The sequence below is a fragment of the Lingula anatina genome, chromosome 5, assembly GCF_051362555.1.
Source record: "Lingula anatina isolate TDL-2025a chromosome 5, LinAna3.0, whole genome shotgun sequence".
Classification (NCBI taxonomy): domain Eukaryota; kingdom Metazoa; phylum Brachiopoda; class Lingulata; order Lingulida; family Lingulidae; genus Lingula; species Lingula anatina.
In genome coordinates, this window is record NC_141771.1 from 25,132,358 (window position 1) to 25,157,320 (window position 24,963).

The 24,963-nt window shown below is 36.8% G+C and overlaps 3 protein-coding genes and 1 long non-coding RNA gene across 9 annotated transcripts in view; 2 read left to right on the forward strand and 2 right to left on the reverse strand.

Moving 5' to 3' along the window:
- The first annotated feature begins 1,884 nt into the window (after positions 1–1,884).
- On the forward strand, positions 1,885–3,520 carry LOC147761986 (uncharacterized). The gene is made up of 2 exons (XR_015334462.1): positions 1,885–2,758; positions 3,253–3,520. It is a non-coding gene; the product is annotated as an uncharacterized LOC147761986 (long non-coding RNA).
- Positions 3,521–4,465: 945 nt separating this feature from the next.
- On the reverse strand, positions 4,466–10,619 carry LOC106154079 (cell division cycle-associated protein 7). Of its 3 annotated transcripts, none has more exons than XM_087012685.1 (10): positions 10,458–10,619; positions 9,737–9,820; positions 9,103–9,165; positions 8,391–8,576; positions 7,900–8,009; positions 7,247–7,394; positions 6,627–6,713; positions 6,383–6,445; positions 6,012–6,148; positions 4,466–5,822 (listed from the first exon to the last, which is right to left on the reverse strand). In XM_087012685.1, exons 2-10 carry the CDS (start codon positions 9,803–9,805, stop codon positions 5,807–5,809), a joined length of 879 nt encoding a protein of 292 aa, XP_086868811.1. In that variant the 5' UTR covers positions 9,806–9,820; positions 10,458–10,619; the 3' UTR covers positions 4,466–5,806. The 3 variants fall into 3 exon arrangements, with proteins under 3 accessions (XP_086868811.1, XP_013383771.2, XP_086868810.1); XM_013528317.2 differs by having other exon boundaries at positions 7,247–7,393; positions 7,896–8,009; XM_087012684.1 differs by lacking the exon at positions 10,458–10,619 and adding an exon at positions 10,043–10,061 and having other exon boundaries at positions 7,247–7,393; positions 7,896–8,009.
- Positions 10,563–23,805, forward strand: LOC106154080 (pyridoxine-5'-phosphate oxidase-like). 3 transcript variants are annotated; one of them, XM_087012686.1, is made up of 8 exons: positions 10,563–10,713; positions 12,592–12,748; positions 13,073–13,172; positions 13,613–13,681; positions 14,022–14,075; positions 14,505–14,633; positions 21,252–21,328; positions 23,065–23,805. In XM_087012686.1, the coding sequence occupies exons 1-8, from the start codon at positions 10,626–10,628 to the stop codon at positions 23,228–23,230; spliced, it is 840 nt and encodes a 279-aa protein (XP_086868812.1). In that variant the 5' UTR covers positions 10,563–10,625; the 3' UTR covers positions 23,231–23,805. The 3 variants fall into 3 exon arrangements, with proteins under 3 accessions (XP_086868812.1, XP_086868813.1, XP_086868814.1); XM_087012687.1 differs by lacking the exon at positions 14,022–14,075; XM_087012688.1 differs by lacking the exon at positions 13,613–13,681.
- The window catches only part of LOC106162044 (uncharacterized), a 33,660-nt gene continuing 32,243 nt past the window's right edge, over positions 23,547–24,963 (reverse strand). For both annotated transcript variants that reach the window (XM_087012682.1, XM_087012683.1), the window contains one exon: positions 23,547–24,871. In XM_087012682.1, the coding sequence (XP_086868808.1) occupies positions 24,022–24,871 (850 nt within the window). In that variant the 3' untranslated portion in view covers positions 23,547–24,021. The remainder of the gene's footprint in view (positions 24,872–24,963) is intronic.

The following is a 24,963-nucleotide window of genomic DNA, read 5'->3' on the forward strand; positions in this document are numbered from 1 at the left end:
CTGATTTTCAATCTTGACCATTCTTTTACTTATAATCATCAGTTCTGTGAGTTTTATGAAAAGGGGGCTATTGGTTCTCCTTGAAATGTGTTAACAGTGTTGCATGTACAATGAAAAGAGGAGAAAAAATGCAAAACTTTTGAAAATAATCACCCAATTGCCTCCATTTTGAGACACTGTATTACACAGTACATGATAACATGTTTACCGTCATATTTATATAATCAACTAGCAATGTTGTTAAGATGCAGAAAATTTCAGACAAACACTAACATATTTACATATCTAGTTAGTTCAATAACCAAACTGTCAACATGCCTGACAATCAAATCTGAGGAAAACCACTTATATATATCAAAACAAGGCACAACTTCCACAAAACTCAACCAATCAATCCTATTTTCAAACTTGATTTGTATATTGGTAACATTGATCACTCCTGTGAGTTTAATGACAACAGGCCTATCGGTTCTCCCTGAAATGTGCTTACAGTGTTACTTATATGCTGAAAATGGCAGAAAAAAAACAGCATAACTTTTGACAAAAAATGGCCCGGATATGCCGATTTTTGATCTTGACAACCCTTTTACTAATAATCATCAGTTCTGTGAGTTTCATGACAATAGACCTATTGCTTCTCCTTGAACTGTGTTTACAGTGTTGCATGTATGCTGAAAAAAGCAAAAACAACAGCAAATTTTCTGAAAAAAAAAGCAGCCCATTATGAAGATTTTCAAACTTGACCTGCGTTTAACTAATATTCATCAGTTCTGTGAGTTTCATGAAAATAGACCTATCGGTTCTCTTTAAAATGTTGCATCGCATATAATATTATGCTGAGAAAAGGGAAAAACAGCAACTTTGTAAAATTGGCCAGATCACACTGATTACGTTGATTGCAATTTATATAGCATTCCTTCTGGGAGAGATCGATCCGTAGTTAGTACGATAGGATCTGGGAACGGTCCCTTAATCGTTTTTGCCGTGTGCATATCCGAACTGTAGGCCTATATATCAGGACGCGTAATTGTCGGGGCGTCTTTTTTTTTTTCTTTTTTTATTTCACAAAGCGGTTCTTGCAAATGCGGTGTTTATGAATATGTGTGCTCTATGTTAGCGACATGGACCGACAGGGGCCCATTCAAAATATAATTTCACTTCAGTTGTTAGATTTAGTATTTATTCTAGCAGCCAGGTGTATAACAAACAGGTCAGATCTACAGGTGAAAAGAAGTGACTGTAGTTCGCAGAGCCATTATGTAATAATAAATGTTTCATAATGTCATAGCCTTCTTCAAACTGTCAGGGGTAGATTAATTCATAGTTAGCTAAGGGGCCCTTTACACTGGACGGCGTCCTTTCTGCGTCCTGTAGTACGGATCCATTTGAGAGTACAAAATTATAATACTTAACTTTCTGACAACTGGCCAATCACCAAATATTCATTTTTTTCAACCAAAGCAATGCTTGTACCTCCTTTCTACGACCACAGTGATGCCAGTTTCTTGGTCGCACAAAGGACGCCGCCCCAGTGTAAAGGGGGTTTACGGACGATCCATTTACCCTTTTCATTTACTCTGAAGTATCGAATAAAAGAACTGATGGAATAAAAGTACTGGGTGGAAAAAATCTCAAAATTTAATAAAAGTACTGATGGAATAAAAGTACTGGGTGTAAAAAATCTCGAAATTTAATAAAAGTACTAGATGGAATAAAAGTACTGGGTGGAAAAAACCTTTGCACCACACCCCCCCCCCAAAAAAAAAAAAAATGAAATAAATAATTATAAATAAAAGTAAAGAAGAAGAAGAGAAAGAAAAAAGCTAGCTATTGATCATTGTAAAAAAAAAAAATTCACCAGGTAAAATTCACTCAGTATTATAATTTATCTTCAGTCATTCTTTGCTAGTGGTGCACTGCAGGGGGGCCATAACAAGAATGTTATTTAAATTTAGATAGCCAACCAAATTCTCATGACATCGTTGTGTATGTTTCAATAACAAATCAAAGAAGCTGCATGAGCAAGGAGGATGTTGTTATAAAAGCAAAAAAATAGAAAAAGCAGAAAATATATCGAAATAACCCTCAAAATGGCGTCCTTTTTTGTGGAATTTTGACCCTACCTCTATTTAAGAACAGTTTGTTTAGGGTTTGAATGGATTATTGAAGCAGGAAATACATCTACTGCAAGAAGATATAATAAACAGAATGTGCAAATTGTTATTTAAATAAAAATTTATTTGAAGTCACTGAAAAATGATCACAAAATTAGCTTAACTTACGATACATGCGGTGTCCCACCCCGATGAAAATTTCATCTAATCCTATCTTTCCGTATTAAAACTGTTCAATCGTCCAAAGTAGTATGTCGGTTAGTTTGTGTCACGAAATCCAAGATAATATCAGTTTTCTTAAGAATTTCACATTTATTGCTCAGCAAGGTCGATTTTTCTTCACCGCGTCCCAATATAACGTTCGCAACGCTGAAACTTCAGAGATCGATTTTTATCAGACGACTTTAAAATGCCGCGTGAAAATTATACATCGATAGCGATCTTCTTCCATACTCACTAACTGATGACGTCTTACACACGAATGGCTTCTTTTGCACACTAAAAAAACCAGCTCAAACTGGCGGGTGGCCCATTCTGATAACGCATAACGCAATGACGCTGTCGAGATAGGATGCAGGGCACAGGTGTAATTCCCTCGATTTAACCGTCACAGGATTGTTTATTGGGATCTTCTTTGTATGAAGGTGAGAAATAATGAGTTTCGTTTCATTTTTCTTCAATTGTTTCAACATATTTGTGTACCGATTGATTTTTACCATTCTATAAGTAGGGTGACTTCGTCTGAACTTTCGTTTTGCATCTGTTTCACATGGGGGACTAAAGGTCATATTGAACATGGTGACGCGGTGATACCGTATTCATGTTCTCTTGTTCTCGAAAACTCAATCATCGAAATTGAATTACTTTTTTTAGTTTTGTCTTAAATTAAGCTGCTACACTGTATTCCGTGCGTTTAAAATTTAACCGTCTGTAAAAACAGCAATAATGGATTACTAGCAACACTTACGTTACGCAATGAAGCACCGAAAATGGGTGAAGAAAATGTGTCTCAGTAATGCGTGTTTGCCACTCATAATGCACTGTACTTTGTTTGAATAAGCAATAAACTATTTGTGATCTTAGGTTATCCATTGTTCGTTATCAGAGTTAACAGATTCTTTGTGTGAATTTTTTTCAGAATCCCAAGAGTGGATGCCTTAGTGAGCACAGACCAGATATCACCATTGGTCTACATATGTCAGGAAGAATGTTATAATTATGAACTTTGTGTTACACTGAACTTCATTTTGTTAAATTTTGTATTTAACTGAACTTTATTGTGTTAAAATAATAATAAAAAAATAATAGTTCTGATAAAAAACTACAATCTGGAACATTCTTTAGATCAACTTTGTTCAGTGTGTGTCCCATATGACAGAGTTACAGTAAATAAAATATGTGCATTATTCCTCTGTGTTTGTCAATTCCATTTTAAAAGCATGTGAAAGTGGTGTGCCCCTCATGAATGAAGTGTGTATGGATAATAGCAAAAATATTGTTATTATTTACATGATTATAAAAAGTTTTTGTACCCGCGTCAATAACGTTACCGTGACCCACATATTCACCATTTTTATTAATTATGAAATGTGGATTAAATTCTTCAAAACCAGTTTTGAAGCATTGAGACAACACCCCCTTATGATTTAAACTAAAACTGAAAACATTCCATTAGACTTTCATTAGTTTGTGCAAAATATATTACCCAGGGTAACGCGTCTTGGATTTGGTGGGTATAGCTGTTCAACTGTCCTGTGTGCCCTAAAAAGGGCAGCTGCTGTTTCCCTTTTTATGAAATGATAAACTGTGATGGTGTAGCTATCACATCGCAAAATTACAGCTTCCCAGAGAAAGTTTGAAATTTTCGGTCAAATTCAACATTTTGTAACCACTAGCAAAGAATGACAGATATATATATATATTTGCCATGAGTTAAATTTCATAATCGTCAGGGGCCGAAGACCCAGATATGTCGCACCTAAGCCGCCTCCGAGAGCCATACGGAGACGTTATTCATAGTAAATTTATTCTCAGATATAAGGTTCGTTTTGCATACCTGTAAACTCCTAAGGGTTTATCTTACATAGAAATGTGATTTAACATCGTTTAAATCATATATCGGCATGAAATAATTGACGTTTGAAAACAGGCACAACTTCTTTGCTGCACTTGAAATGACCTCCTTAGCTATAAATATGATCCTATCACCTTGCGACATTGCATCATTCGATCGATGTACATGAGTAGTTGTCACTGTTGAAGGGAAAGCACGTCTATTTATAGGAACTAAAATCAGGTGACGCATGTACTGTTGTGTTCAGAGAGCGACTTCCGCTTGACCTACTTTCCAGTGCTGTTGGTAGAACAGTCGGTAATGAGTTGAGATCTCAATTTTCTTCTCATTATACTTCAATTTAAGAAAATAAAAAGCGTGACTTGTACTTGTGTAATTTCCCACCGGTACAATATGTATTTAATAAACATACCGGGTGGAAGATTTTTGAAAAATTAATAAGCGTACTGGGTGAAAATGGAGCGTACCGGCGGGAAGAAATTTGGAAAATTAATTAACGTACCGGTACGTTTATTTGATACTTCAGAGTAATTCTTGCACCCTCAAAAGATTGTCGGTCCTAAGATCTACCGAGTGAGCCACAAATTCAGACAGTTCTTCTTTATTTAAACCACACCAAGTCAGTTGTACTAATAAAGAAGCGTGCCGTAATATGTAGGTGCGATGATAGTTATGTAGTTACGTAACGGCCTAGGAGAGCTTAATTTGATAAAAAAGACCTTTAGTTTAAAAATATGAACTTACTGAATATATAGACATCTGAGATATAACATTAGTTTCAGTTTAGTCTGCCCTTTACAGCACAACCGAGGACGCGGAATTTGGTCCGCCCTTAACAGCACAACCGAGGACGCGTGTGTATAGCCCGATTTCAGACAAAAAGTTGGACAGTATTTCTGATACACTCGTGGCGGGAATTTGGCCCGCGCTATACAGCATAACCGAGGACTGGCTCAGAATAGCGTCAAATTTCACCACCTAACTTGAAATGGGCCCCTTTATGCATTCCACTGCTTATGTCAACCGAGGACGTCCTCGGTTGGAGGTGTGTCCTCGGTTAGTGGGTTTCGGGCGGGTGTGTGTCCTCGGTTAGAATGCGTGCACAAGAGCACACATACACACACACACACACACACACTCACCAACACAGACATAACAGTCTGACAGTACACATACACACACACTCACCAACACAGACATAACAGTCTGACAGTACACATACACACACATACTCACCAACACAGACATAACAGTCTGACAGTACACATACACACACACACTCACCAACACAGACATAACAGTCTGACAGTACACATACACACACACTCACCAACACAGACATAACAGTCTGACAGTACACATACACACACACTCACCAACACAGACATAACAGTCTGACAGTACACATACACCTTTCCCTGCCCTGAAATCTTTATCCTGTTTTTGTTAAGTTTTTAAGGACTGTATTAGTCATTTATGAAAGGTTGATATCCATGGTGAAAAATTTCCTCTTCCGTCTGTGGCCTTCTGCTGTGTCTCCATTTAATGTCCACAACTGGTCAACACTGTCCACTAGAATATAGCTGTCCACTGCTGGTCAATATTGCTCTCTCTTTCTTCAGTTTTTCTTGAAACTGCAAAAGATAATGTTTGATTTAAATTTCAGAGCTTGACAAAAATTAAAAAATAGAGTAATAGTTTAATACTATATTTAACGAAGTTACAGCTTCCCAAATAAAACAGAAATAGTCTATCATTTAATAATTTACATCATGGATTTGGCAAATATGTCATATTGACACGAGAGCCCAAGCAACACCTACCTATTAAGATAGGAGTTCACATCAGGGAAACCATGCTCTCGGGCGATGTGGATGAGAATGCCAGTCGCACCACGGCCATTTTTCTTGCGGCAAAAACTGCAGTTGCATATTCCACGACAGGGAGGGCAGCTCCAAGCCTGGGGGTGAAAACAGGGCAGAGAATACTGATTAAGTTGAACCAGGAAATATGAAATCTTCAGGAACTAATTCAAAACTTTTTGGCTCAGACATGGAGCCTGGACTTGGAAACAATTTTGTGATGGTTACTAAAGAAGTAAGAGATAACTGACCCTCCAAACAAACAAACTTTTTACTGAAAACTGTATAAAAAGCTTTGAAAATTTCAGAGCCAGACACATTCAGTTACTTACAGGATCTTTAAGAGCTTCCTTGGCATCCTCTCCGTACCTATTCCTTAGACATGGGCCACAGAACTGAAATTAAACACAAAGCACTTTACATATGGATGTAATATACTGTAGGATGCTCTACTGATGCTCTCCGGATGATCTATGAGAGAAGTAGCCAGTCTGTTCTTAAGGGATTTTGTGTAGATTGGTTCATATTTATAAGTCTCCTTTGAAAAAAAAATATCTACATGTTTATCCTTCATACCTGTCCCCGCACCCCAAAACACTCTTTACTTCTACATGAGGTCTTCATGTCGCTGGTCTTCTGCCTGCATTGATGACATGAGGTCCCCTGAGATGAAAAGCATTATAATATAATATAATATAATATAATATAATATAATATAATATAATATAATATAATATAATATAATATAATAGAAGTAATAACACAGTAGTTCCATGGCACATGTCCTCTACCTCTACTGTTGACATGAAGTGCTTTACTTGAGAAGACAGTTATAAAATGTTATAAGATGGATGGAGCAAGAAAAGGTTCACCATAAATTAACCACACCAGAAATATGAACATTTTAGATAAAATACAACAACTACCTAATGTTTTCTACATGGTAATCCTCCACAACAACAGTAATTTCCTGAACAACTCATATATGTTATTTCTCCAGTACCTTCTCCTTGCAATGAGTATGTAATTGTGATCACCAGTCTCAACTAGCACAATTTCTCTTTAACTGTTAAAAACATTTCCATGCATGTCTGACTTGAATAAAACCAGGGCCTTTTTAAAACAAAATCCTTACAATGTGTCACAAGGACAACATTTTGAAAACAATCCTTCCCTTCACTTCCAGATGCACTCACCTCGGCACTGTCGTATCTTTTCTCAGAAACGTGCGTTGCCACAAGTTCTAGGTCTTCCTCAGTGACTTCGTCCGCTGGTTTGATGTACCTCACACCAGATGGCGCACGTGGCTTTCTCTTGGACGGAGTAAGACGAGTGTATTCTTCCTGAAAATATAACCAAATTAATGGGATATCAACTGTTCATGTAAGCTTCATATTTCACAATTAGTACATTGTATACAAGTTTTACAACACAGAGAAATATAATTTATTCCATTTTACCACCAAAACAGGGCTTATCCCAATTATTATTGAACCTGTGCTTGCCATCAGACCATAAGCACCTTCATAGATGGCTATACCTTTTGTTATAATCTCTTTACCTAACTTTTAACAAAAATACATAGACTTTCTTTGAATGTTGGCACGAATACATTACCCACTGGTAAGTATGGAGGAATTATAGTTTACCACAGGAAAATCCTTTTTTTTTATCAAAACAAACAGTTGTTATCCCTGTCAGATTGCTGCTGGCCACAATACACTGGTTAATTTTAAATGATTTTCTTTTCTATTCAGAAGATTACCACTGAACATATCTGAAGGTGTGATTACTGCCTACTCACAATAGGTGTATTGTATATAAACCCAACTCCTCTCCTCCTACCTCTTCTTCTTCTTCTTCTTCCTCCCATGATTCCACTGAGTAACTGTCATCATCATCGCTGTCTTCAGTCTTCCGCTTCTTGTTGAAGAAAGCGCCAAACTTCACCACTAGTTTCTAGTAGTACACAAAGATCATGGAGAATTAAGTGATTTACTTTGTATTTCAAGTCAAAGACAGCACTATTCTAAAGCTAGTGTATGAACGTTAAAGGACAGAATTATTCAAAAGATTAAATTCATTTCACGGTGCTTTCTGAAGTAATCTACTTGTAGAAACCATCCGTTTCCATACATGTTTTTAAAAATATTTATTACAGTGTGAAAGTGCAAGTAGTATAAATTTTGTGGCAAGGCACCATGACAGATTCAATCTTTAAAAAAAAAAAGTCCACTTTAATTTAGTGAAATCTGAATCACAGCCATTTATTGTTAGTTTGCTCATTAGTGTCATATTTAAATCAACAGTTCCTATCTATGAGGACAGCTGTGAACTCACCCCAGGACTTTGAACTGGTGTAGAAGCATTGCTGCTCCCGCTGTGACAACTAGAGCTGACAGAACTCCTGCGATGGCGCGTGCGCGGAGGACTGTAGTCCATTGGAGTGTACCTGGCACGTCTTGACGGGTTGCGTCGCATCACCTGACCTCCTGATGGACGACGGTCTTTACTAACATGAGATCTCTGCAGACAAATATAAATATTATAATAGTAATATAAAATAAATATAATAATAGTAAGATAAAAGTTGGCATGTTTCTATAGGTTTTTTGGTCTTACTAATTCTGGAAGTAACTTCAATTCTGTGCTTAAGAAAAGTAGTTTGCTGTCTGCCATCTGTATTTTTATAATATTAAATATTTGAATTATAATACAATATAATTAAATATTATAATTTAAATATTTAAATATTATATTATTCTTGGTATAATATAATATTTAAATATTATATTAAACCAAGAATACTGAAAATATTTTCAAGTGAAAATATTTGAGTTAACAGCAGCTAGACAAATTTTAACATCTTATTTGAAAAAAGAAATAATAATAATAATAGTCATAACAAATTCATGTTACATCTTAATCATCTGTGAAAATAAAACCCAAATTCATATTTGTCAAATGAACTGCAGAAAACTGTCCTAAGAAGCAGTGAGGAGAATATTTCTGAGCTCTTTATAAAATATGACCTATCAGGTGACCAACTCACTTTAGGAGGAGACTGGAGCGAAACTGGCATCATTTCCTTCAGGTCTGCCATCATCTTAGCCAGCTGAAAGACATGACATGACATGACATGACATGACATTACATTACATTACATCATATTATATTACTGTGGAGCAGATTCCAACAAAGAAATCAGATGGTGCAATATCCATCTTATCAAACATGTCTTATCCAAAAAAATAAATAAATAAATAAATAAATAAATAAATAAATAAATAAATAAATAATAATAAATATATAAATGATAAATAAATAAAAAAATAAAGAAAATCATTATTCCATTTTTATTCAGTTTCAAAATATTCACTCTGCTATACAACAATGTCAGATGTTTTAAAATGAGTCAAAAGGCACCTAGTCTGATGAAATCTTGTTGACGGTGGATATTTTCAGTCAATTTTAATAAAGGATCGAATTACAGAAAATTAATTGAAAAACAATATAAACTGTAAGCTATAGTCACCTAGATCTGCTTTAATATCTTTGTTAAAAAAAGAAAGGAAAAAAAAAAAACAGAAGGCAAATACACAAACAAAATTTTCAACATTTTTCTTAGGTCCACCATCTCTGTGACAAATTAAAAAAATTGAATCAAAATGCTTTAGCAGACTCACCACTGCCTTGTTGTCTTCAATGTTTTTCAGTCGGCGCTTTTCATATTCACTTTTCTCCTTAGGTGCCATTGTAAACAACTCTCACTTTGAAAATTAATCAGATAAATATTTAAAATAAACAGTAGAGATCACCATTTATCTTTTGGTAAGTTTTCTTTTTTTAAACAAATTCATTCTTAAATAAATAAAATTTAATTTTCATAAAATATTTCTAAAATACAAGATGACATGAATAAATTTTTAGAAGATTTAGGAGGAGATAGGTTAAAAACATTTTCCACGGCTATCAAAAAGTAAGTGACACACCGTCATTCAAATTAGGTGTCACCAGTGATGAGCGAGAAGAGGTCGTCCTATTTTTCCCGCCATTGTCGGCCCATGTGATAATTTTCCCGCCAGAGTAAAAACTAATGGTCAATATTATTTCTGGGAAAACCTGTATTATGATTGACTATTTGTAGGTTTGATTTTGAAAATGGTTGCTTTTATTTTAGAGGTATCGTCAGATCAAGCTCAGCAACTCAAAGCCACAAAACCTTACTACTCAGCAAGCCAAGAGATCACGTCGACTGCATTCCACGACAAAAGATAGCGACAGTCAGCAAATCAAATATTTCTCAAATATTACATTTTAAAATCTTGCCCAAATGCACCTAAATACCACAAATAACCCATATGACACATATAATTTCGCACTACAAAAATCGCAAGTAAAACTCACCAAGAAATCTGACAAAATACTCCGGATAGCAACAGACTTCTAGCTTCTTTTCGCGGCCTTTAAATCTTCCCGTGATGCATCACACTGTCAACATCCGGTGGATGACTTCCGTTTCCGTTCTGTGATAACATGTGTGCGGCGTAGCACAAACCTGACATAATTTCACGTATGTTACGTAGATTATTGCGGCAAACCAGTTTAGCGGTGTGTGAGATATCTAAGCGAACAATGGCAGACAAAGTACTCGATGTTTCTGGTAGGTACAGGACGCTGTTTGTGAAATGTGAACTTTACAAATTGCAGAATGCACTGCAGCCATCAATGTTGATTACCAGGGACCTAAAATGAAGGCGGAAAATATTGGTGCTGGTGACTAAGTGATGGTGTTTGTTCTGACTGTGCTACACACTTGTACTGATGTACAGTACAACAAAGTTTAATTGCAAAGCACAGCAAACTGTAATTACTCGGGGCAATATGACAACTACCACTGGTCAGTTAGCCTTAGATGACATTGTTAGGTATTATCAGAAAATTTTCCAAACTGATCAGAAAATTATAATACTTATATCATCTGAAAGGTAATGCAAAAAACCGGATGAAATCATTTGGAATTTTTTAAAATATTCCTACAAGCAACAAAGATATTGAAGTTTTTTAACTGCAAAAAATCACCAAATGTGCCCACACTCTTCAGCTAAAAACCTGTCACTACTGACCAGCGGTGATCACTCAGCTGTAGCTGCAGCTCAATTTCTTGTGACCAATTAGGGCAATTAGGGCTCTATGTTAATCTAATGACCCGGAATCAAACCCAAAGTGGCGACCGCACAAGCACATGGCTGGGATGGCTTCCGTGCAGATCATGTACAATAAATATTGCACATCAAATAAACTATACTTCACATATGGTTTAATTTTCATGATTTTTCTAGATAATATTGCAAATTTCATAAACTTTATTCATTATAAATTTCAAAAAATTCCAACTAGTACTTAACTGACATTTTTGAGCATTTTGTCGAGGCAAAACTTCAAACGCCCTGAACTGAAACTTCTCAAAGACTGCAACACGGGAAAATCACGTGACCGGATTTTACTCTTTGATTTACAGCTTATTTAGTTAATGGCTTGTATTATTTTTTTTACGCGGCGCTGAAAGAGAGATATAAAAAAGGGGTGCCATAGGCGAGCTGTCAGCAGGCCGATATCAGTTTTACACTTCACTGCCCCTGGATAGTTACTACTGTAGAGCCCCAAGCGGATTGTGATATACCTATCATTGTTTTTAGATATACTGTTTTTTTTTTTTTTTTTTGTGTGTGTGTGTGTGTGTGTGTGTGTGTGTGCGTGTGTGTTTGGGTGGGTGGGTGGGTGGGTGTGTTTTTTTGGGGGGGGTGGGTGGGTGGGTGTGGTCTCAATGGTCCCAGTTTTATAATCAAGGGTTCATAGATATAAATTAAGATTTTATAATGAACATGAACCTTCAGACTATTGCTACGGCCCCCTCTGTTGCTGGTGTGACAGGATCAGGAAAGCACCCTGGATTCTATCTCACTGTGCTATAGTGCTCTACAACTGAGCTTTCCTGGCCAGTCACTACAACAAGAATGGTAGTAGTCTCCTAGGATGGTAGTAGTCTGCTAGGATGGTACTAGTCTGCTAGGATGGTACTAGTCTGCTAGGAAGCGTACTCCATTCCCCATTACTTTTTACAGATGCCATTCGTCCCATACACTACCTCCAGCACTCCCACTTACCCTAACCTGTAGTTTTCATATGAGAGCCCAGACTTCCTGACACTGGTTTGGGGCATACTAGTACAGTAGTTAACAGATATATTGTATAGCCACTTTAATTTTTTTAGCATCAAAGTTATGTGGCACATATGCACCCCTAGCCATATAGCTCTTTCATGTTCAATAAACTAAAAAAAATGTGTGTGATTGACTTTGAGCAGTGTCCCAATCTATTATTCAAATAAATTAATTTGGCAATTCGTTTAGTAATTTATCTATGTTTTAACAAACTTTCAGCCATTCAGTTATTATTATTATAATATTTTAATGTTGATAGTTACACCTGTTCCCTGTAAGTACCTGTGTTGTGAACTTTGAGATTTGATCATTTCCAGCCATGCGGAAGCCGTACCACGACAAACAGGGTGTGTTTGACCTTCATCACCTGAGTGCGCAGGAGCCGTTCGCTCAGTTCAGGGCATGGTTCACGGAAGCCTGCAGTCATCCTGGCATATTTGAAGCCAATGCCATGTCTCTTGCCACTGCCACTAAGTTAGTGCACTGTGCCTTCTCTGTAGCTTAATTAACTCTACATGTACTGTGGTATTATTATGTGGCAGTGATCATGCTTTGTTTAGCATTTACATGCCATATCTTTGAATGTAAAACTGCAATGTTTAGGAGAGGATGTAGTTTGTTGTACATAGTGTCCTCTGTGGGTGATGAAAATACTTAAAATTATGAGAAAACTGTTGTTGTTTAACTTTTGCATGACTAGAAATAGTACATGGTATGAAAAAGAAATCTGTGATATAAAAGTCTATATATTTATAGTAGAAGGACACATTAATTTTACTTGTTCCATTTCTATTTCAGGGATGGCAAGCCGTCTGTTAGAATGGTGCTACTGAAGGGATATGATGATGAAGGATTTAAATTTTACACAAATTATGAGAGCAGAAAGGGACAAGAACTGGTGAGTTTTCCAGAATCAAAGAGCTTTTCATTTTACAAAAAGTGTTCAATCCAATTTCCTGTAACATCAGTTGTAATGTGAATTTTCAAAGAGCATTTATCTAGTGTAACATGAGATTAAAGAGATGAAAGAGATAAATGCATAAAAGCCCTGCTGGTATCAAACAATGATGAAGACACAGTGCTTTCTGTCATTTGCAGACATGTTACATGTTGTTTGAGAACATTCAAGAAAGAGTTGATTGATTTGCTATACATGAAGTGCACATATTTTTTTACACTAAACTCTGACACAAAAATATTTTTGAAAAAATAATTTCATAAGAATGGTGTAAGCTTTTCCTGTTTCTCAATTATTGGATAGGGTTTCATTGATGTGATTAGAAATAGTAGCAAGTTGCTAACGATATGGGGCTGTTTTCTAGCTAACACCAATTTCAGGACTCCAATCCTAGAGCTGCTCTGCTCTTCTTTTGGTCAACCCACGGAGAAAATGCCTGTTCTAGGCAGGTAGGCTTTAATCTTCACATAGTGGAAAGTATGGTAATGGCTTGGATCTTTTCAGTTGGGAAAATTGTGAATTTTACAGATATTGTATTTCTGAAAGTTATTCTTAAAATCAGAGCATTTCATTTGAGAGGTAACAACAGAACTGAATGATAGGCTACTCTGTTACAGTTGTATTTTATGCAGTAAAAAGGACCACAAATGCTTTTGAGAAATATATTTTCAATAATTCCAAAATTATGCAACTGAAAATTGATAATTTTCCTCATTGACAAGATCCAAGTCCTTATCATAACGTTTCATCAGGTCAGTAAAAGTGTGAAGTCTTCCATCTATTCTCCAGGCTGACAACCCGCAAGCCTGTTTGATGTTTTACTGGGAAGCTTTGAAAAGATATGTAAGTGGCTACTTCATTGTCATTTATTGTTGAATTTCATACTGCTCCCTGCTCTGGCTTTTTATTACGATATGGAATATTCTTAGCATTCTTCTACTAAGCCATTAATTTAAGAAAATACATGTAATGGTACTTGTAGTTACTCACTGATGAAAACAAATTAGAGGAGGGAAAATGGACACATGTTTTAGTGACTACCTTTGTTTTCAAAGAGAATTAACTATGGCAGTTTTCTCTTTGTTTTATACAAACCTTTAGAAAAATATATTTCCGAATATAATTCAAGGATTGCACTTTTACTATAAACCCCATTAACAAGTTATCAGTGTTTTCCAAGGAAGGTTTAAACTGTGGCATTTTTGCCTATGTTTTATGCAAAACTGCAGAAAAAATATATTTTAGGATAAAATTTCAATATTTTTCTTTCAGGTGAGAATTGAGGGTCAGGTATCCAAGTTATCAACAGAGGAGTCGACTGAATATTTCCACTCACGACCCAAGTCTAGTCAGATAGGAGCTTGTGTCAGTCCCCAGAGCCGTGTGGTAGAGAGTAGACAGGTGACTGTGATATTGTGTCAGTCCCCAGAGCTGTGTGGTAGAGAGTAGACAGGTGACTGTGATATTGTGTCAGTCCCCAGAGCCGTGTGGTAGAGAGTAGACAGGTGACTGTGATATTGTGTCAGTCCCCAGAGCCGTGTGGTAGAGAGTAGACAGGTGACTGTGATATTGTGTCAGTCCCCAGAGCTGTGTGGTAGAGAGTAGACAGGTGACTGTGATATTGTGTCAGTCCCCAGAGCCGTGTGGTAGAGAGTAGACAGGTGACTGTGATATTGTGTCAGTCCCCAGAGCTGTGTGGTAGAGAGTAGACAGGTGACTGTGATATTGTCTCAGTCCCCAGAGCCGTGTGGTAGAGAGTAGACAGGTGACTGTGATATTGTGTCAGTCTCCAGAGCTGTGTGGTAGAGAGTAGACAGGTGACTGTGATATTGTGTCAGTCTCCAGAGCTGTGTGGTAGAGAGTAGACAGGTGACTGTGATATTGTGTCAGTCCCCAGAGCCGTGTGGTAGAGAGTAGACAGGTGACTGTGATATTGTGTCAGTTCCCAGAGCTGTGTGGTAGAGAGTAGACTGTGATATTGTGTCAGTCCCCAGAGCCGTGTGGTAGAGAGTAGACAGGTGACTGTGATATTGTGTCAGTCCCCAGAGCTGTGTGGTAGAGAGTAGATTGTGATATCGTGTCAGTCCCCAGAGCTGTGTGGTAGAGAGTAGATTGTGATATCGTGTCAGTCCCCAGAGCTGTGTGGTAGAGAGTAGATTGTGATATTGTGTCAGTCCCCAGAGCTGTGTGGTAGAGAGTAGATTGTGATATTGTGTCAGTCCCCCGAGCTGTGTGGTAGAGAGTAGATTGTGATATTGTGTCAGTCCCCAGAGCTGTGTGGTAGAGAGTAGACTGTGATATCGTGTCAGTCCCCAGAGCTGTGTGGTAGAGAGTAGACAGGTGACTGTGATATTGTGTCAGTCCCCAGAGCCGTGTGGTAGAGAGTAGACAGGTGACTGTGATATCGTGTCAGTCCCCAGAGCTGTGTGGTAGAGAGTAGACTGTGATATCGTGTCAGTCCCCAGAGCTGTGTGGTAGAGAGTAGACAGGTGACTGTGATATTGTGTCAGTCCCCAGAGCTGTGTGGTAGAGAGTAGACAGGTGACTGTGATATTGTGTCAGTCCCCAGAGCCGTGTGGTAGAGAGTAGACAGGTGACTGTGATATTGTGTCAGTCCCCAGAGCTGTGTGGTAGAGAGTAGACTGTGATATCGTGTCAGTCCCCAGAGCTGTGTGGTAGAGAGTAGACAGGTGACTGTGATATTGTGTCAGTCCCCAAAGCCGTGTGGTAGAGAGTAGACAGGTGACTGTGATATCGTGTCAGTCCCCAGAGCTGTGTGGTAGAGAGTAGACAGGTGACTGTGATATTGTGTCAGTCTCCAGAGCTGTGTGGTAGAGAGTAGACAGGTGACTGTGATATTGTGTCAGTCCCCAGAGCCGTGTGGTAGAGAGTAGACAGGTGACTGTGATATTGTGTCAGTCCCCAGAGCTGTGTGGTAGAGAGTAGACTGTGATATCGTGTCAGTCCCCAGAGCTGTGTGGTAGAGAGTAGACAGGTGACTGTGATATCGTGTCAGTCCCCAGAGCTGTGTGGTAGAGAGTAGACTGTGATATCGTGTCAGTCCCCAGAGCTGTGTGGTAGAGAGTAGACAGGTGACTGTGATATTGTGTCAGTCCCCAGAGCTGTGTGGTAGAGAGTAGATTGTGATATCGTGTCAGTCCCCAGAGCTGTGTGGTAGAGAGTAGACTGTGATATCGTGTCAGTCCCCAGAGCTGTGTGGTAGAGAGTAGACAGGTGACTGTGATATTGTGTCAGTCCCCAGAGCTGTGTGGTAGAGAGTAGATTGTGATATTGTGTCAGTCCCCAGAGCTGTGTGGTAGAGAGTAGATTGTGATATTGTGTCAGTCCCCCGAGCTGTGTGGTAGAGAGTAGATTGTGATATTGTGTCAGTCCCCAGAGCTGTGTGGTAGAGAGTAGATTGTGATATTGTGTCAGTCCCCAGAGCTGTGTGGTAGAGAGTAGACAGGTGACTGTGATATTGTGTCAGTCCCCAGAGCTGTGTGGTAGAGAGTAGACTGTGATATCGTGTCAGTCCCCAGAGCTGTGTGGTAGAGAGTAGACAGGTGACTGTGATATTGTGTCAGTCTCCAGAGCTGTGTGGTAGAGAGTAGACTGTGATATTGTGTAAGTCTCCAGAGCTGTGTGGTAGAGAGTAGACTGTGATATTGTGTCAGTCTCCAGAGCTGTGTGGTAGAGAGTAGACTGTGATATTGTGTCAGTCCCCAGAGCTGTGTGGTAGAGAGTAGACAGGTGACTGTGATATTGTGTAAGTCTCCAGAGCTGTGTGGTAGAGAGTAGACAGGTGACTGTGATATTGTGTCAGTCCCCAGAGCTGTGTGGTAGAGAGTAGACAGGTGACTGTGATATTGTGTCAGTCCCCAGAGCTGTGTGGTAGAGAGTAGACAGGTGACTGTGATATTGTGTCAGTCCCCAGAGCTGTGTGGTAGAGAGTAGACTGTGATATTGTGTCAGTCCCCAGAGCTGTGTGGTAGAGAATAGAAGGGTTATCGGAACCATGTGGTACATTTATTATGTACAGACACAGATGTGTCTGTACATATAGCCATCACCTGCGTCTGTCGTCGCCGTTGCCGTTGATGTTGCAGTTGCCGTTGCCGTGCACTTTTACCGTAAACACGATAAGTGGAAAACGGTTTTACCTTTTGGTTTGAAACTTATGAACTGATGAATATTTATAATACACAGGTCAAGTTCGAAAATCAGCGTGATCAGGTCAATTTTAGGGAAGTTACGCTATTTTTTCACTTTTTTCAACATATATGCAACACCGTAAACACGATAAGTGGAAAACGGTTTTACCTTTTGGTTTGAAACTTACAGAACTGATCAGTATTTATAATATGCAGGTCAAGTTCGAAAATCAGCATGATAGAGCCACTTTTATGGAAGTTATGCTGTTTTTTCATTTTTTTCAGCATATATGCAACACTGATAACACAATATAAGAAAAACAGATAGGCCAATTGTCATTGTACTCAGAGGAGTGGTCAGTCTTACTAAAACATAGGTTGAGTATGAAAATCAGCATAAAATCGGGCCATTATTTTACAAGTTATGCTTTTTTTTCACATTTCCTCAGATTCAATTCTTAGGCATGTTAATAGTCTCATTATTGAACTTATAAGATACGTAAAAGTGTTTGTTTGACATTTCCTGCATCTTTACAACATTGTCAGTTGATTATGTAAAAATGATGGTAAATTTATTATTGTGTATTGTGTAATGAAGTGTCAAAAATGGAAATAAACACATATCATTGCAGTTTGTCAGATTCAATCATCCACTATGTTCAGAATCTCAGAATTGAGGAAATTGGACATTTAACACTGTTCTATTGATAATTTTCCTATCTCATCAATTTTCTTAGTTGGTCATATAAAAATGGCAGTTAACTGATAATTTTGTTATATGTTAAAAAGTGTTAAAAATGGAAATAAACCCATTTCAGAAAAGTGTTGTCTTGTTTACATTTTGGCATTTTCAAGATGTGACTTTGAAGTTCCATGGTCCTGAAGACCTCTGCTAGTCACATTTTCTGAATATCCATGATACTAATATTTTATTATTAAAAATTGATGGTCATTATGCTGTTAAACATTATGTAATATTGCATCAAAATTTGAAGAAACCCCTATTTTGGGCACTGCTCCCATGATGACCATTTAAGGAAAATCATGTCACTCACTGTTCTCAAACTTACAGGAAAGAAACATGGTACTAAAATATAGCTTCAGTAGGCAATGTAGTCTGTTTGGTAAATTTTTCTGGCAATTAAACAGTTTTTTGTGAAAATTTAATTTTTCACTTATTGGCATTTTCAAGGTGTGACTTAGAAGCTCCACGGGCTTGAAGACCTTTGCTAGTCACATTTTCTGAATATCCATGATACTAATATTTTATTATTAAAAATTGATGGTCATTATGCTGTTAAACATAATGTAATGTTGCATCAAAATAGAAGAAAACACAATTTTTGGTGTTGCTGCCATGATGACCATTATGGGAAAACCATGTTACTTATGACTGTCAAACTTTCAAAAAAGAAACACAGGACTAAAATGCAGCCTGAGTTGAAAAAGCAGTCTAATTAGCTTCTTTTTCTGGAAGTTATACATTTTAGTGAAATATTCATGATTATCTTTTTGGCATATTCATTGTGGGACTCAGAACTGGACATGAAGCCGAATGGTAATCAAATTTTCTACATGTCCTTGCCATTTATAGTCAATAATCAAAAATTGGTGATAATTATTCTATAATTTATTATGTAATGTTACATCAAAATTGACAATAATCTTTTTGCACTGCTACTGCAAACATTATGAAAAGAAAACTGTGTTACTTATTATTATATTTAACTTATAAGTATGATTTTTAGGATTGGCATGCAATTCAAATTAGAAAGCCAGCTCAATTGGGATATCATTTATTATTGAATTTTATTCAATTTTGTGTGAAATTTTCATTTTTCTCATTCTGGCACTTTCTAAGCATAAACTTGAACTCTGATGGGCCTGAAGCCTTATGCTTTTACTTTCGTCAGTGTTACCTGTTGTGCAAAATTAAAATTTGATGTTGACTGTGCAGTAAAACATAATGTATTATTGCATCAGAATTGGTAGTCTCCTATTTTGTGCATTATTGTTTTGTGCTTTTCTTAAGATGTGACTTATGGGCCTGAAAGACCTTTGAGAGGGTCAGTCTGTAAATTTCCCTTGGGTATCACTTAGCTAAGTTAAGGGTTATAAAATCATTTGCCTAATTAAATGAGATTACATAAAGCACACTTGTGGATATTTCCCTGTAAACTCCCAAAGGTTAAACTCTCTGCTAGATTAATAATAAGGAAGCAATGATAATTATGCAGGTAAATTTTGTTTAATATTGCAAATAAGTTTATATATATATATATATATATATATATATATATATATATATATATATATATATATATATATATATATACATCCATGATACTAATATTTCATTATTAAAAATTGATGGTCATTATGCTGTTAAACATTATGTAATATTGCATCAAATTTGAAGAAACCCCTATTTTGGGCACTGCTCCCATGATGACCATTTAAGTAAAATCATGTCACTCACTGTTCTCAAACTTACAGGAAAGAAAAGTGGTACTAAAATATAGCTTCAGTAGGCAATGCAGTCTGTTTGGTAAATTTTTCTGGCAATTAAACAGTTTTTTGTGAAAATTTAATTTTTCACTTATTGGCATTTTCAAGGTGTGACTTAGAAGCTCCATGGGCTTGAAGACCTTTGCTAGACATATCTTCTGAATATCCATGATACTAATATTTTATTATTAAAAATTGATGGTCATTATGCTGTTAAACATTATGTAATGTTGCATCAAAATAGAAGAAAACACAATATATATATATATCAAACTCAAAGATTAAAAGTTTGAATAGCAGCTTCATTGGAATTATATTTACCTCTGCCAAGGAGGTTATATTTTATGGACTGATTTTGCTGAAATTTTCAGGAACTGTCAGAAGTGGGCCAAAGAGGACAATAATCAATAATAATCATCAATTGCTGCCTTGGTAGAGGTCTGCACTCTCGGAGCTCTTTTCTAGTTCTGTTATATATTCCTTTATAATATTTTCTCAAACATTTGCATTTGTGACTTTTAACTATCATCCGCCTGAGACTCTGCACATTTTCTGTATTTCCACATATTAAGCAGTTGTATTGTTTTTTATGTCTTTAAACATTATGTTAATTATGTAATATTATTTTATGCACTGTCATCATTTTTCAAATATTGAGCCTTTCATCATGTGAATTTGAACTCTCATGGTCCTGAAACTGTAATCTTATTGAAGGGGTGGATTGAGACCATCTTCTGGGTCTTCCGGAAGACGGTCAGGTTATTAAGTTTATATTGACTGGTATCTATTTTTTTTTTTTTTGGAAGACCATAAAAATGGGGGATGGATCAACATAGATACTTTGGAATACTGTCAGAAAATATCTCTGGGTTTGCTCCTGTTATTGACCATGGTATCTGTTGTGCATGATTAAAATTCAGTGTTGACTGACAGTGCTATTATAAGCATTATTTATTATTGCATCAAAATTGACAAAATGACCTATTTTGCATCTTTATTTTCTGTTTTTTGTCTGTACCTTTGACAGCTTTGCTGCCTTGTTTTTATTTATTAATTTAATTTTTAGTTTGGACAAGTCAACTTGTTTAATTTTTGGCAATATTTTAAAAAATGTTTTATTTTTTAAATGTTTCCAGAATGTTATATATATATATATTTTTTTTTTTCACAAATTAATTTTTAAAAGGTGAAAAGTGAAGTATTGTTTATCTGAAATTTTTTAGATGGAGCTCACTCTCAATATTAGAAGGGACTAATTATGTTCTGTACTTCTTCTCGTGTAGAAAAATTCTAAATTCCCTTTGAATTATGTATAATTACTGTTTTCCACCAATGCAGGAATTATCCTATTAATTTGTAGGTTCTTGACCAAAAGAATGAGGAGTTAGAAGAGAAATATAAAGCAGAGGATTCAGTGATACCCAAACCAGATTATTGGTATGAAGTGATACTTTATCATGTATGATTTTAAAGATCAATTTTATATTTGAATAGATTTCCAATCTCAGGGCTCTACAATAACTTTTTCAGCAAAATTGACTTGCCTGAACTGGAAACTCACTTGCCCGAATTTTACCATACAAAAAATGAACAGTGTTTATATCTTTCTTCATTTCAATTTTATTCTGGTTTTGGGGTTCCATTCTGTGAAATATCTGAAATAGCAAAGTAATATTAGTACCTACTGTCATTCCAGTATGGAATTCATATTGATATCAAAGTTACTGCTTACAGTGCTATTAATGAATGTAACTTAGGGCTTGGCTGTCAGCTACATTCAGTCAAATGGAGTATTTTGTTTCTATGTTAAGTTCCTATTTGCTGTCATTTATAAATTAGCAGACATATATTTAGTTACATATATTGTAGGCATTTTATTTGTATCAGTCCGACATATTGTGGTGTGTACAGGGATCTTCCTGGGTCCAAAATCTGGTCGGGCCATTTAGGCCCACTTGGTAAAAAAAAAAGTGGGCCATTTTAAAAAATGTGTGTTGTGAATTATTTAGTGAAAATTCATTATATTTCAATATTTTTATATGATTAAAAACACTGAAAAAAGGCTGGATGCCACTATTCTGAAGTTCTAAATATTTGTAGTGTGGAAAAATCTTACACAATTATCAATTGCTCTGTCTGAAAAATTGCACTGAATAAAATAAAATCTTTAAAAATTAATAATTGTAAGGTGCTGAATAATCACACTGCATAGAAAAGCTTTACAATTCCCTTTTTTGTGAAAAAAAGCTTAGGCTCTGAAAAGAATTTTTATTTTTCGAAATATTTGCATTCTTTTTTAACCTGAAAATAATTAAGCATATATCTATATTTACATAAAATCTAGCAAACAACTATATAACATTACTAAAATTAGTTGGCATATCTATTAATGAATTTAGACATTCCAAGTATTAGTGATTATTACACTGCGGCAGTGCTTGACACTTATTTTTCAGGTGACCTGTCCAGTCAGGCTTACTGCAGACAAATTTCACTTATCCCCAGCTAATTTCCACTGCCCCCTTCCCTCCCCCAAAAAGTGAATTTTTTTTTAATATCTAAGCTGGTTTGTTTAGGTGGATATAATGATGGACAATTTTGCATACTGACTGTGCCATCGCGTAATTCCTGCATTGAAAACGATGTTGTCCCTCATTTTGAGACATATAGCCCGACATCGATGTCTACTTGCCCCGGGCAATCGGGCAATCCTTTGTCGAGCCCTGAATCTTATTTAGAATAAGGCAAGTCCATGTTCCAAGTTTTAACAAATTAAAATGTGACATATAAGCGATTCAGTAGACAGTGGCATGTGATTCTGGAAAGAGGGGATGCATATCTCCCTGGGAGAGTTCAGAAGAATGGTGCATCTTCTATCTTGGTGAATTTTAATCACTTACTAGCACACATTTTTCCTTCCAAAACTGGGGGGACCACCAGGATGATGAGGAATAACAATTTGACAGTCAGATTTTCATAGAATTGTCTACACCGAACCACACAGTTCTGTGCTGTGTGTGAACTTAAGAGTGTTGGGCATTTTTTAATGACAAACCCCTCAATGATAAATGGGAGTAAACAAGTGTGAATTTTAATCCTGGATTTACTGGCATCCATTTCATTAGTAATGTCAATAACAGTAAGCTGTAATTTTCTCTTTTCCCAAATTTCAGGGGTGGCTTCTTGGTGAAACCAGACAAGTTTGAGTTTTGGCAGGGCCAGACCAACCGCGTCCATGACAGACTGGTATTCCGGAGACCCGAGGAGGGGGAACATATCGACCCCAAGATGACACTGAAAGTGGAGAATGGATGGCTACTGGAAAGACTTGCACCATAGCTCATGGCTTGTCTTGGTAATAGGGTCATCTGGTGGAATACAGCCAAACTACCTTATAGCAGTCTTTGGTGTTAAAACAGGACACATGTTCTGAGGAATTTGATTCTGTGAGTTTCAGAGTCAGCAGGACTGTCTCAATGTTACAATGTGACCTGTTGAGTGATGCTGAGAAAACTGCTCTCATTGTTAAATGTTTTGTTACTGATGAACTGTGGACAGAAAGGGATTGAGATTATTTTCAAAGCATGTTCACCTGTGTCTTGTACACATTACATAACTGAAGGTTCTCACAGATATATTTATAAATCATCTCTGGTTTGATTAGAAATGATTTATTTCCATAGTTAAACATTAACTGCACTGATGACACATTTTATAATCTTAACGAATTGTATACACAGAATGTGACCTTTTAATCCTGGCTGACAAGAAAACTTAGCATTTCGTACTTTTTGACATGGGAAATTCATAAAACTTGTTGGAGGAGTTCCTTTAAAAAATACGCACATATTTACACAATTTTGCAATAGCATCCTATTTGAGGCATAATTAAAGTGTCACAATTGCATGTACAACTGCTACTTAATTCATATCCATCATAGTCTGCTATTTAACACATTGGCATCATGTTCCAATCCTGCGCAGTCCCACATTATTGGTTAACATACAAAACTGGCCTTGAAATAGTATCACCTTGTTTTCATTGATGGAGCATTTAATGTCTTTATAAACATATTGTAGTAAAAAAACTTAAATCGTCTGATTTTAAAATCTATATCAGATGAAACGTTCTAATTTTGCTTCCTGTCCACGCCACGTCCAGTAGCCAGTTGTTGCAGTATCTTTGGGTCAATAGTGGATGGAATGGTGACCCCTGCCCCTGTGTGGAGACCAAGAATCACCAGTAATCTCGTCCACATAAAGTCTGCCATCTCCATCTCATTGGATGTCTCCTTGGTGGTCTTCTGAACACATCTGAATGATTCGTTTATAATGGCAATGAAAATATTGATCAGCGACACCTGGACTATCATGGCAAAGGTGATCAGAAACATGATACCAATGACACGGTTTGAGTCTCCCAGAATTGCAAACTCAAATCCTCCCATGATCAGAGTGAACAAAGTCTGTAAGGAGTCCAATAAGGACTTGAAGTGTTCAATGTAGTGACCAAAAGCACATTGCCCAAAGAAGGAATAGGCCATCATGAGGAGAGCTAGAACTAGATAAAAATGTAGTGTAGGCTTCCAAGATTTCTTCAAAGTGGCAGACAACATGTTCATGCTGACATTAAACCGTAGCAGTTTGAAAACCTTGAGCACTGTCAGCACCAGCATAGCAGCCAAGGTGTAGCCCAGGATGTAGTCCCAGAATGCTGCTGGAAAAAAGTTCACAAATTCTTCTCTGCCATGTTCATGGAAACTGGCAATGGTGAAGTTTACTGTGACTAAACGTTGAAAAAAAAGACCAATAGCTGAGTATCCCAGGCAGACAATTGCCACCTCTACATAACTCCAGGGATCTGAGAAGTATTCCTTAGAACCAGTGTTTCTGAATTTATTGAACTCTCTGTATGTGGAGGTCAGAATAAACAGGATAAACATAACTTCACAAACTGCGACAAAGATTTCCAAACCATTCCTGAAATAACAATAAAGGAATATGTATTATCAGTGTAGGATGCCGGTGAGTCAGAAACAACAGAGCTGCCGTCTCGGTTCCAAAATCAGAAA

What these genes read in the sequence shown, in the direction of transcription:
- LOC106154079 (XM_013528317.2), bottom strand. Translation starts at nt 9,805, where the DNA reads ATGGCACCTAAGGAGAAAAGTGAATATGAAAAGCGCCGACTGAAAAAC. An exon ending in AAAGATACGACAGTGCCGAG is followed by an intron (nt 6,714 to 7,246) that starts GTGAGTGCATCT and finishes TTTTCATCTCAG; the next exon opens with GGGACCTCATGTCATCAATG. An exon ending in AGGAAGCTCTTAAAGATCCT is followed by an intron (nt 6,149 to 6,382) that starts GTAAGTAACTGA and finishes TTTCACCCCCAG; the next exon opens with GCTTGGAGCTGCCCTCCCTG.
- LOC106154080 (XM_087012686.1), top strand. Translation starts at nt 10,626, where the DNA reads ATGTTACGTAGATTATTGCGGCAAACCAGTTTAGCGGTGTGTGAGATA. An exon ending in TCTCTTGCCACTGCCACTAA is followed by an intron (nt 12,749 to 13,072) that starts GTTAGTGCACTG and finishes TTTCTATTTCAG; the next exon opens with GGATGGCAAGCCGTCTGTTA. An exon ending in GTGTGGTAGAGAGTAGACAG is followed by an intron (nt 14,634 to 21,251) that starts GTGACTGTGATA and finishes ATTAATTTGTAG; the next exon opens with GTTCTTGACCAAAAGAATGA.